Source organism: Cricetulus griseus, chromosome 5, assembly GCF_003668045.3.
Source record: "Cricetulus griseus strain 17A/GY chromosome 5, alternate assembly CriGri-PICRH-1.0, whole genome shotgun sequence".
In the NCBI taxonomy this organism is placed as follows: Eukaryota; Metazoa; Chordata; class Mammalia; order Rodentia; family Cricetidae; genus Cricetulus; species Cricetulus griseus.
In genome coordinates this window covers 10,587,269-10,600,202 of record NC_048598.1, presented here as the reverse complement: position 1 = coordinate 10,600,202, position 12,934 = coordinate 10,587,269, and the positions used below count along the sequence as shown (strand labels likewise).

At 48.6% G+C, this 12,934-nt stretch overlaps 2 protein-coding genes across 2 annotated transcripts in view; one reads left to right on the top strand and one right to left on the bottom strand.

The window, feature by feature from the left end:
- Window positions 1-4,056: 4,056 nt before the first annotated feature.
- LOC100773462 lies at window positions 4,057-8,426 on the bottom strand. The gene has a single exon (XM_035445145.1). It carries the CDS (start codon window positions 8,054-8,056, stop codon window positions 7,349-7,351), a length of 708 nt encoding a protein of 235 aa, XP_035301036.1. The 5' UTR covers window positions 8,057-8,426; the 3' UTR covers window positions 4,057-7,348.
- A 175-nt stretch (window positions 8,427-8,601) lies between these two features.
- The window catches only part of Dusp10 (dual specificity phosphatase 10), a 39,600-nt gene continuing 35,267 nt past the window's right edge, over window positions 8,602-12,934 (top strand). Inside the window, exons 1-2 of the mRNA XM_027418759.2 lie at window positions 8,602-8,759; window positions 10,915-11,766. Of these exons, the coding sequence (XP_027274560.1) occupies window positions 10,956-11,766 (811 nt within the window). The 5' untranslated portion in view covers window positions 8,602-8,759; window positions 10,915-10,955. The remainder of the gene's footprint in view (window positions 8,760-10,914; window positions 11,767-12,934) is intronic.

The window sequence follows — 12,934 nt, the reverse complement described above, 5'->3', positions numbered from 1 at the left end:
AGAGTACTTGTTGCTCTCCATGTCCTCACTTCCCTGACACTCTACAGCTGTTCCTTGGAGATTCCCTCCCCTTGCACCTATGCTTCTTAGAAACCCTTAACTAAGCATATCAGTGCCTCCCTCTTCCTGTGTGTGTGTGTGTGTGTGTGTGTGTGTGTGTGTGTGTGTGTGTGTGTGTGTGTGGTGGGGAGGGTCCCTCAGTGAACCTGGATGGAGTTCACTCTCAGGCTACTCTGGTTCTGGGGATTTGAACCCAGGTCCTCATGCTTGCATGACAAACACTTCACTGACTGAATCCTCTTCCCATCTTCTCTAAGGTCTTCTTCCAAGTCTCCATACATTTCTTCCTAAGGTCTTCGCCTTCTACAAGTGCCTGGAAGGCATGACCACTGTGATCTTTTCTAGAACTGTTATTAAAGGTGTGTTCTTCGGTGAGTAATTTTAGTCTTATCAAAGAAACCTTTACTGCATGCTTTGTACATGCTAAGAACAGGCATGGGAAAGCCATCAAGAGATATGAACTGTATCAGGAGTCAACTAGACAGTATCCCAACCAGCTACTGCCAACACTTTGTAGAGTGGGGCAGTATATAATTAAGAAAATAAATATGATGGAGGGGGCTTTTTATTGAGCCACCTAGCAGACATATTCTGTAGTTTATTAGTTCCTAATTAAGACTAATTATAGTTTAACCACTTAAACTGGCTACTGCTTTCCTGTTCAACAGTGCAGATTTAGATAAAACCCATATAGTATGTGAACCAGGTCACCATCAGGGGGTCTGGGAAGTATCTCAGGGGTGAGGTGATTGTATACCATGTACAAAGCCCTATGTTTGATTCCCAGCACTAGAAAAATGTTTTTAAACCAAGATAATACTGGATGGAAAATGTAGACTCTCTGATGTCACTCTTGACCTGTAGAGGGTCCCTCCTTCAGTCACCTTGGTTCTTTAGAGTTAGAGAGACACAGGCCCAGTAGCTTCCAGTGTAGCAGAACCCAGGGAGGATGCAGACAAATACCATATTCATAGCCAGCCACACTGCACATCCCCAAGAGAGAGCTGGAGAAAACAGGGACATCAAGAGGCTTTGAAAATAGAAGGAGTTCTGCTTTGCTGTTTGCTTTTGTGAACCCTGGTCTCCGCCAGAGTAATCCAGTGTGTGGGCCTGTATGCTGGGATTTTACAAAGACTCCACAGCATGCCAATTAACTCGAGGAAGCAGAGGTAATGAGAACTAGCAGCAGTAAGATGTCAACAATAATACTGGGACTTAAAGTGGCTTTCTTTAATGCATGCTATAAAATTGGGAAAGCAATCTGTACTTAACCGTGGGAACTCTTGACAGGTTCAAAATCCAGAATGCTTAGGTAAAGACTAGATATGCACTTGGGGAAAGGAAAATATTTCTATCCTCCTTCCCTTAGGCAGAATGGGCGCAAACCAGAGGCTGTAAAATCCATCTGTACTTATCTGTCTGCTCTTCACATTGCCTCAGAATACCACAGTCAGAAAGCTTTCCTGGATTTTCTACTTTCCTCTAATAAATGGTAGAGAGAAGTGTTTGTCTTCTGTATCAGTCCTAAATTTGGTACATGTATCTTCATCATCCTTTCAGGGTACTTGTGAACTCCTGGAAGTTAAACATGGTTAATGAACTCTGTTAGGTATGTTTTTAGATAGATAGATAGATAGATAGATAGATAGATAGATAGTGGACAGACATATAGGTAGATAGATGATAGAATTCTCTCCTGTCCTCTCAGAGAGAGAGAGAAAAAATTCCATGGATAGGCTTTTGCCATATGAAAGATGGTGAAACTCAAAGCAATCTGTGGGGTAGGGCAGTTAGGCGACAGGCTAGAGGCCTGGGGAAGTCAGTGTTGGGGTTGAACTCAAATGCCTTCTGGCAGAACTCCTCCTTGTTGAGGGAGACCAGTGTTTTGATTCAGACAGACATTGGGCTCATTGGACAAAGCCCACCCACATTCCGGAGAGTGATCTCCTTACTCAGAGTCCATCAATTCAAATGTTAATCTCATCCCCAAACATCCTCACAGAAGCAAGCTGAGTCACATCTGCTCTCAAATCTGTGCTCTGCAGGCCTGTCAGGTTAACTCAGAAGCTTAAACACCGAGGTTCTCCTCCTCCCCAGTGCTGCAACCCTTCAGCACACTTCCTCTTGTGATGACCACCACGATAACATTATTTTCATTGCTGCCCCAGAACTGCAATTTTGCTACTGTTATGAGCGGTAATGCAAATATCTGATATGCAGGGTGTATCTTCACTGTGACAAATTGATCCAAAGCAGTTGTGACTCACAGGCTGAGAAACGCCGATCCAGGGGAAGCACTGGCTTGAACTCCTGAAGGGAAGAGGTCTGCATCCTTACAGCCATTTGGCACAGAGCTTCATCTTTGGACTTCTAGTGACTCTGAACATGTCCTCTCAGCATTAACTCCTTCAACTTTCCTGGAGGCCCATTTCTGGCCTCTTTCATCTAAGAAGTCCTCAGTTCTGGGAATAAAGTGGGGACTGACATCTGTAAAGGGACATCTCCCTCAAAACCAGCCTTCCTCCCCCAAAGCAGCAACCCACTGTCTGCTGAGAACCCTCACACTGAGCTTAACTGACAAGGACTCAACAGGCCTGTCACCAGCCCCCAGTCGAGTCAGGTTGGCTTAGGAAACCAAACAGTTCTGGATTTGACACTTTCTTCTACTTGCATACTCCTTGCCTTCTCTATTCTCAGGGTTACCCTTTCTAACACCAATGTTAAAAAAAATTAAAACCTCAAATAAAAGTCCTGCTAGTCAGCATTCCATTGCTATGACAAAATACCCGAGAGAATAAGCTTGAAGGACAAAGGTTTGTTGGGGGGGGCGTGGTTACAGAGGGTTCAGTGCATGGTCAATTGAGTTGACTACACAGGTGGTAAATTACTTCACAGTGGGGAGTGACACTGCTCACCTCCCGTGACTAGGAAGCAGAGAAAAGAAGACAAAAGGAATAGGCACCAAATATGCCCGTAAATGGCCCATTCCTAATAACCTATACACTACAACTAGGCTCCACCCCCTAAACTTTCTACTACCTTCTAGTTACCCATTGAACTACAAAGCAATAAGAGAGTTAATGAGAATAAAAGGCCAGAACTCTCATGATCCAATCACCCAGCCAAAGCTCTTGGGACTCCCAGAATATCAGTAGAAAACGAAAGAAAAATAGACAAATTTTATAGAGTCTATTCAAGGTACCCAGGAGGGATAAGTATCCACAAGATCGAGAAGAGGATGGGCTAAATAGCCCAGGGTGCTTGCAAACAGCTGCTCTGTATTTCCATCTCAAAGACTGATTCTGCTGTTTTCTAGCTGGATGAGTTAGGATAAGTCACCTAACCTTTGCTGTTCTTACATCCTCATCTTCAAACGAAAGCTACTTTAGCACCGATGCTAATGCTGAGGTTTAAATGCGTCCATGTTTGTAAATAATCCCAGCGCTGCTCAGCACAGAGCAACTCCATAGATGTGGTTCCTTCACAGCTCTTCTCCTAAACCTAGCTCTTCACAATCAGGTCAGTTGATACTTGCTTGTAAAGACAACAAAGTACATCAGGGCACACTGGGACAGCTAAAGAAAATGCTACATCTGCAGGCAAGAAAGAGTTGCTAAGATTAAATGAGCAAACAGAGCAGGCTTAGGTATCCCGAATGGGTGCTGGCCATCTAAATTCTGTCCTCCTACTTGCACTCATGAACTGGACCATTTCCCCAGCCATTGTTTATGGTTCCTAAAGATTGTGTGTGTGTGTGTGTGTGTGTGTGTGTGTGTGTGTGTGTGTGTGTGTGTGCTGTGTTTGTGGAGCATGTGCACATGAGTGAAGGTGTCCTCAGAACTGGAGTTATAACTCAATTTGTCATGAGCTGCCAGACATAGGTGCTGGGGGCTGAGCTCAGGTCCTCTGTGGAAGCAGCAAGCATTCTTTAACTATGGAGTCAACACTCCAGTTCCCTCATTTGCTTTATATAAACCTTATACACATACCCGGAGGTGATATTATAAACATTTTAATATACCGCAGTTTGAAATTTCTACTGTGACATCATATTTATGATCAAAACGTGTTTAATGTGGGAGCATTTTGGATTTTCAGGATTAAGAATGCTCAACCTGTGTCAGACATGAAGCAAGTCCCAGGGTGGTTAGCAATGCTCACCATACATTTCCTTTTCAGTATCCTACCTCCTCAGTAAGATCACACTCAGTTCTGAGACTAGTCCTGGCAGGGATTTCTAAGGGTGAACCCTGATTGCTCAGCTTGATGACAGGGGAAATGTGAACAGTCTTTGGTGTGACAATACCCAATAATAATTAGAAGCCATCAGTTAAATGTTGCTAGCGAACTATGGCTAGTACATTGGGTATATAATCATGACCCTTGGGCCTAGTCAGAATACTCTCCTGATGAAGAGCAGATATTTGTGACATCACAAGGCAGGGGCAGTCCGTGGAGCAGAAGCAAAGGCAGCTTCAGAGAAGGGGTCTTGCTGCTTAAGTGAAGACAGGGGACCTATGACTTCCCTATCCAGCTATTCACCTTTGTGTGGCCAGTGGAGGCCAGGTTTGAGTTTTGAAAAGATGTTTGGGCCATGTCCCAATATCAAACATGGTTTTGGCTATGTCATCTCTAGTCTCTGGGCCTCTAAATGCCTTACAGGGAAACTGTTTTCAAAAATTCAAAAACAATACAGAGCTATCAGGATCTGTCTTGAAAGCAGAGACTAGAGGTGTGGCCACAGAGATCCACAGCAGGTCTCCACTCCCACTCACAGTGTCCCATGTCTTCTAGATACGCTTAGGGCCTGGAGAGGCCCTGAAGTCCTGGTGGAGTGATCTTGGCATCCACATGGCTTAGATTGAAGCAGTCCCGGAAGGTTCTAGAATGGTGTCATCCAGCAGAAACAGGTAGAGTGAACATGTTATTTGAAGTGATCTACTAGTCACATTTGAACTAAAAGATGGGTGACATTCATTTTAATGACACACAACCCAGCATATCTAAGAGGCAAGCAATCCACACATAACACAATTCACATATAACATCCTTTATATGTTCCACAAGTTTTCAAAACCCAAGGTGTGTCTCAGTTGCAGCAACCACACTTCATGCATGCAAAATCCACATGTAAGTGGCCGCCAAAATGAAACAGAGTCCTTTCCTGAGTTCCAGACATGTGCTACTCACGGCCCTCCAGGGCCAGAACTTGCTCCTAGTGACTAAGCACAGGGGCGAGACTAATCCTGTCTCTGCAGTTAAAAACAACTTGCACAGTTCTTCAGTCCGAGAAAACAAGACTAAGAGAGCCTCTGGTGAGGGTCTGGCCCCCCAGCTTCCAAGACGGCACCAGTTACTACTATGTACTTGGGAGGAAAGAGGCACCATGGATGCCTGTGGCAGAAAGGACAGAAGGAAGAATTCCCTTCCCAGTCATCCACAAAGCTGCACCCTCATTGCATCATCACCCCAGCAAGGTGGTCTATGACACAATCACATCAAGGACTGAAGCTCAACAAGTGAATAGACCTTCCAGGCCACTTCCTCCAAGGGCTCCTCCTGGCCTCGCCCCAGGCTGGCTAGCAGGACTTTGCTTCCTACCTCCTCCTCCTATTATTCCTCGGCACTTTCCCTGCTTCTTGCTGATTGAATATTGTCTTTATCTTGGGACTTAATATTGCCACATTTCCGGTAAGAGCCCCCCCTCCATCTAGCTTTTCCTTCAGAATGAATTTGAAGACCTCACCATCTGCCATCAGACACCTGGATTAAGCTTTAGAACATGTCCCCCTAAAGTATCCGTTTTCAGTCTCCAATCTTGGCCATGGTTAGCTGCATCCTTCAGCTCTAACACACTGCACAAGTCTCAAAAACAAACAAACAAAAAACCTTGTTCCTGAGAGTTTGTAGGAACAAAGCTACAAACCAACACAAGCATATTACAAATCCCCGGGGCGATGAAGATGCTTTGCGCTTTCTCTGGGACTTAGGTCAGGCTTTGCTGTGTATTTGAAACAGGTTGTGTTCATGCCTTTGGCTGACGGAGTCCACAAATTTAAACTTAAAGGCCAAATTTCAGAAAACTTCCTTTCTTTTTTCTTTCTTTCTTTCTTCTTTCTTTCTTTCTTTCTTTCTTTCTTTCTTTCTTTCTTTCTTTCTTCGAAATCGAGGAGGTACAAAAGCATCATAAAATAGAGAGTGCAAAGCTCTCTCTGAAGTCTGACTTCTTCCTTGAGCATAAGCTATGCAAACTGTAATGCCTAATTTAAAAAGTCTCCATGTCTTTGCATTTGTTTGTAATCTGGTAATTATTCCATGCTTCAGGTTTGATTGATGATGAGTTAGTTTTGTCAGTTCCCCCAGCCTGGATGACTTAGATTTTTACTTAACAGGTTTGCAATAACTTACTAGTTTGAAACCATAATAAAATAATCATCTCATTAAATGAATTACGTTTCTCTCTCACATTACCCACCTCGGGGCTTTGTGAATCACAATTTACAGGTTGTAAGTACCTCTAGGCAGAGGTGCCTCCCTTCTAAAGCAATGCCTTTCACTCTCCCAACTACCTTTTCAGTTTTGTTTTCCTGGGCGGGGGTGGAGGGGTGGGGGTGGGGGGTGGGGAGTGGTGGTGGTCACGTTTTATAGATACACAGATAAACACAGGGAATCTTGCAGGACAAAAATGAGACTCAATACCTAGAACTCAAACCATGAATTGTGGGGACTCCTCCGGCCACCTCCAGTCACCTCCAGTGACTGTGCTCATCGACGGTCTGTGACATTTCATCTACAAGCCTGAAACATTTGATGGGATCTTCTTTTCTGGCAGCCTAACTGGCTAGGTGGTTCTCAAAGATCTAAGGACCAAATGCTGTGTCCTGGACACTCATGCACTGACATTCAGGGATGTGTGTGTGTTGGGGGGGGCGGGGGTTGTGTATTTGGGTAGAAAAGGGCCACACAATCTTTTTGCAACACCAGTGTGCACCTGCATGCAAGAACTCAAAGGAGATCACTGTCAGTTGACAGAGGACCACCGAAGGTGATGGCTGGATACCTTCGGATTCTAGATCGACACGTCAATGGCGAAAGAGCGTCTGGGGTCTAAAGCACGCCTTCAAACACTTCCCATTAGCAGTGACAGCTGGACTTTGCACAGAGCAGATAATGTTTTTATTCCACTTCAATTACTTGACATTTGGTCTTCCTCTCTGAGCTAGGAGGGGGTAGGGAGGTATAAAAAGCTCTATTGCTTTAGGATTCTTTGATGCATCGTCGTCATAGTTCATCTAGGCTTTTCCACTCCTTTGAATTCCAGGGTTACTGTTCTGCAGCTTCCCTGATATTTTTCTGGCGAGGCGCTGGCAGGCTTGTTCAGCTTCCCACTTCTCTTCCCCGGACACAGGCTGCGACTAGCGACCCCTCTGATGGCCAAAGTTCGGGGAACCGAGAAAGCTGGATTCGGCTCCTCCAAGCTCCTCCAGCGCCGCTCATTGTGGATGTTCACCACCCTAAACTCGGGCTCCTTCCCGCCCGCGCTTGCAGTTCCAGGCTGGCGCTCCTTGGCTCTCCGAGGGCTCTGCGCCACGGAGGGCCGACGGCCCAGCACCGCGGGGCGGATGGACTGCGAGTGCCAAGACACGGCGATCGGGGAGGTGGCAGCGGAAGGGGCCAGGACCGGGGTGGGCTGGGTTGAGGGCCGGTGCCGGGGCTGTGGCGCTGGTGGGCCGCTGGGCGAGCCCGGCCACGCCCAGCCTTGCGGGATGGCGCCCACGCCGCCGCTCAGCACGCGCCCCCAGTGGCCGCTGGAGTAGAGCCAAACCTCCTCCTCCGCGCAGCTCTCCGGGCTGCCACCTTCGAGTTCCGAGTCGGGCTCCTGTGAACACACCGGGGACGGCGGGGGAGTGACCGGGGCACGGAAGTAAGGGAACAGGAGCACGGCGCGCAGCCGCCGCGCGGGAGAGCAGTAGGGCAGCCGGAGAGGCAGCGACATCTGCGGGCCGGACAGAGCCGGGCTGCGGGGAGGCCGGCCCTGTGCGCGCTCACGTCCCGCGCTGCGCTGTCACGGCCATGGAGAGACCCGGCTTCGGGTCGCCTCCGGCCTCGGGAAAGTTGGCCGGACACTCCTGAGCCTCCACCCCGAGTCACGAAGTGGAATGGAGACCCCGCGAGGCCGGGGTCCGCCACGCCGGGAGAACCAGTTTCAGCCAGAGCGGCCAGTGCGAGCCATTGACACTTCAGCCCCGGGAAGGGTTAACCGCGTCTGGCGGCCGCCTAGGTTTACATGTAAATAGAGAGCTGCTGCTCCGCGCGGGCCCGGGCTGGCTCTTTTAAGTTTTTGATTGGTTGCCAATGACATCACCGCCCGCGTTCTAACACACCAAACCCAGCTTCGCGTCTGAGCGGGCCTCCTTCCCGCGGCGAGGCCACGCCTCTCTCTCCGCCCCCTCGGCCGTCTATTGGCCACAGGCCACTGTGAGGTAGCGGGCCGCGGGCTCTGGATCCTCATTGGTGCAGCGCGACGTCGCTCGGCGGTAGCCCCGCCCCCTCCGGAGCTTACATTTACGCTGTAGCAAAAGAGAAAGTAACTCTGTGTTGCTGCTGGGGATCAATGAAGCTGAGTGAATGGGGGCGCAGTGCGCGAGCGCATAGCTGGAGCCGGCGCCAGATGGTGGAGGGCTACGCTTATTGATGAAGTAAGTGGAAGTCATCGCGGCCACTCAGAGCCCGAGGCTGGAGGGTCCCGTGGGGTTGTGTGTGTGCGTGCGTGTGCGTGTGCGTGTGCGTGTGTGTGTGTGTGTGTGTGTGTGTGTGTGTGCGCGTGTGTGTGTGTGTAAGAGACAGAGAAATCCACATCAGTTAAGGAAGGTCCTAAGGTTTAGGCTTTTGGGTCTGGTTGCCCTGGGATGAAGGGGGAAAATGAGTTTTGGTTCGGTTAAGATGCTTTGTGGCAGTTTTCAAAGCCCAAGGCTTAGCTGATGCCCAGCGGTGGCGAGGAAGGGGGATGCTAAGTGCCCCAGAAGTGAGGAAGGAGCATTCCCTAACCACTTGAGGTTTTTTGCTCCAGTCCCTGTTTAGTGGGAGAAGGGAGACTAGCGAGGGACAGGGTAAGGGAGAAGCGCTATTTTTGAGGGAGGTTTCCCAGGGCCAGACTGGATGGCTTTGGAGCTATCTGCTGCAAGGATGCAGATTTCGGTGCACTCCGTGCCTGGGTGCGAGCCGTGCACTCAGTGTGGAGGTGCTGGTACCAGCCTGTCTCTGGGAACACGTTCTTGGGTCCTGCTCCTAGGGAATGGGCTACTGATCCCGGACGTCCTCTGCCAGGTAACACAATAGCAAAGACTTTGACTGCATCCATGGTCTAGCAGGGACACAGTTAAGCTTCTGGAATAGTACTCGCTCTGCAAATAAATAAAGTACTACGCAAGGGAGGCAGGCAGGGAGGTGAGGGAGGGAGGGAGGAAGGCAGGAGGAGGTTGGAGCCTTTGCTCCCATCCAAAGGTGGATGAGAGAAACCTGAGTCAGTGGGGATATGCCGACACGGGTGGGTACGTGCTCCTGTGTGTGCTTGTGTGGATTCTGCCGGTGACACTTTGGCTCGGTGTCAGAGAACGGTGACGGTCTTGAGTAGACCCATGATCCATAATGTTTTTCCAGGCAAATCTTAAAAGTTCGTTTAGGTGAGTGGCTCTTGCTTGGGGTTTGATTTCTTTGCTGTGTACATGTCTAGTAGAGGAGTCAGAATGGCTGTGTTTAGAGTGGCCTTGTGCCTAGGAGGAGGAGGGAAGTGACCCATTGCAGGCACCCTTGGGGGAAGGCAGAGGTAACCCCTGTGGGCACCACTTCCCAGCTTCCTAATTAGCCTGCCTGTGGTGAAGGAGCAAGTGAAGTTGCCTTCATGGAATCCATGCTGTCTCCAAGAGGGGACATCAGTATAGGAATGAAAAAATCTTTTAGAGTTGCTACTCCAATGTCAATGCAAAGTCTGTACCACCCGGATGAAATCCAAACCCTTCTTTGCTTAGGGGCACAGCACAGGGAGGGGTCAAGGGTGAGCTGGGCCAAGGAAGAAGGGGTCATGATGGGTCAGCAGCCCGAGTTGGGGTTCCCAGACCTGACTCCTTTTGGGACTTGGTTTTAGGACAGTTAGTGCGGCTTGGTTTGGAAGAGGCTCACAGAAGACATGAGGGCTTTGAAGAGGACTGCATTGAGGTTTTCAAAGGGGCCGCCAGAAAGGGAAGCAAGCAAGATTAGCTCCTAGTCCAGGAGACTGACTTAGGAAGACACGTTCGTTCCTCATTAGCAGAAAGTTGACATCTGCCCCCATGTAAATTTAGCTGCCACGCATTTCTGTGCATCTCTGTGAGCTCTGGCAATGCTCTTGCTTATCTCTTTGCCTTGGCAGTGGGCAAAGAAATGAAACAGAATACATGCCAGGGTGGACAAATGCATCCATCACAGGTGAAATAGACTCCTGCCCAGGAGAGGAGGCTCAGAATAAATCTAAGAGCCTCCCTGTCAGGTCTTCATTGTTCCCAGTTCTCGGTGCCTTTATGTCCGTGAAGGCTGAACTTTGATTGGGTCCCTGAAAGGATGCCAATTACCATTTCTAACCTCACTTCCAATTTTAACCTTCGACTTAGCATCAGAATGCATGGGGTCCCTCAAGGATGTGTCCTCTCTGAATACATCAAAGTGAATTTCAGGCTTTGATGGCATCATGACCAAGGGCACCTGGGAGGATGCTGACTTTGCTCTGAGATATGCAGAGGTCTTTCCCAGGGATTGGATGAGACTGCCTTTTGTGCCACATGACTTTATTCTTTCTTTCCTTCTTCCCCTTCTTTACAGACTCTTGAGTTCTTCTTGAATTGCCAGTTTTCAGCCTCCTCATGCCTCCATCTCCTTTAGACGACAGGGTAGTAGTGACACTGTCTAGGCCTGTCCGACCTCAGGATCTCAACCTTTGTTTAGACTCTAGCTACCTTGGCTCTGCCACCCCAGGCAGCAGTAGCCACCCTCCTGTCATTGCCACCGCTGTTGTGACCCTCAAGGCTGCGAATCTGACGTATATGCCCTCATCCAGCGGCTCTGCCCGCTCCCTCAATTGTGGATGCAGCAGTACTAGCTGCTGTACGGTGACAACCTACGACAAGGATCACCAGGCCCAGACTCAAGCCATTGCCGCTGGCACTGCCACCACCGCCATAGGAACCTCGACCACCTGCCCTGCTAACCAGATGGTCAACAACAATGAGAACACAGGCTCTTTAAGTCCATCGGGTGGGGTGGGCAGCCCTGTGTCAGGGACTCCCAAGCAGCTAGCCAGCATCAAAATCATCTACCCCAATGACCTGGCGAAGAAGATGACCAAATGCAGCAAGAGTCACCTGTCCAGCCAGGGTCCTGTCATTATTGACTGCAGGCCTTTCATGGAGTACAATAAGAGTCATATCCAAGGAGCTGTCCACATTAACTGTGCCGATAAGATCAGCCGGCGGAGGCTGCAGCAGGGCAAGATCACTGTCTTAGACTTGATTTCCTGTAGGGAAGGCAAAGACTCTTTCAAGAGGATCTTTTCCAAAGAAATTATAGTTTATGATGAGAATACCAATGAGCCGAGCCGAGTGATGCCGTCCCAGCCACTTCACATAGTCCTGGAGTCCCTGAAGAGAGAAGGCAAAGAACCCGTGGTGTTGAAAGGTAATGATCCCCAACTCCTTTCCCAATACTGTCCTGATCAGCTAGGTTCCCTCCTGAGAGTCTCTTAGAAGTGGCAGCCTTCTTGTTTCTCCCCAGACACTGTGAACCAAAATAGCCTTTCTTGTCTTTCTTCTACTCTCTTCTTACTATTTTCATGCAATGAGAAAATCTAAGTAGCAATGCGGTGATATCCAGATCTGAGTTCCCAGCCTTGATCTGACTTCTGTGTTGCCTAAGACATTTCACCTGATAGGGTTTTCAAACGGTGCTTTATACAACCAAGGTGTTATCTCAAGTCGTGGCTTCTCTGGGAGCTCTATAGATTCAGTCTGTGAGTGGTTGGAAAGTCTTTGTTTCTCAAGAACTAGCTAATGCTGATGGCCCAGAGGAGGCAGTATACATGGCACATATTAGATATATCTTCAGGTGCCACCTTTGTGTGGGAAACGCTTGCGTTTCTCACCTGTCTGATTGTCTTGACTTTCACGTTGTTTATAAAGTTATCTTCAACAAAGGCAGACATTTTTATTTTAATGCTGCATTGAAGGGGTACCTTCTCCAAATACATCCATTCCTCCAGGAAAGCTCCCGGGGGATGGAGATATGAACTCCCTACAAACCTTTTGTTCTTTTTAGTGTCACCTAACCACAATTGGCTTCTGGTTCTTCCCAAGGAGTCATGCCTCACTTTCTCCTAACATGATGATTGGAACCCCCAAGAGGAACAAATGACCCAGTCTTCTCTGATCTTCTTCCGTGCAGGGTTGCCCTGACCTTGTGCACGGCTCACTTGCTCTGAGCATCACTCTTCTGATAGCATCTACCTGGTCGTCCTGGTGACTGATAACTATCTTTGTTTGCATTTTGAGCCATTGGGGAGTGAGTCCTGTCACATCTCCAGCAAAGTTCTAAAGCATCATTGATTATCAGTGTTGCCAGGCTCCTCTGAGCACTTTTCATATTTAAGTTGGCACAGGCTGCTTAGGCCTTGCAAGCTAGGATTTGTCTTTGTGGGACAGCTCTATCCATTCTCCGTCCCTCCCAAGTGATGCAGTCTGCAAGGCTCTTAGAAACATGCTCTAGTCACCCTTGCTGTGAGATGCGCTTCCCTAACCCTTTGCTGTCTTGGTAGACACCTGTCACAAAGACACAGCTTTCCTTGGAGCAT

What these genes read in the sequence shown, in the direction of transcription:
- LOC100773462 (XM_035445145.1), bottom strand. Translation starts at nt 8,056, where the DNA reads ATGTCGCTGCCTCTCCGGCTGCCCTACTGCTCTCCCGCGCGGCGGCTG.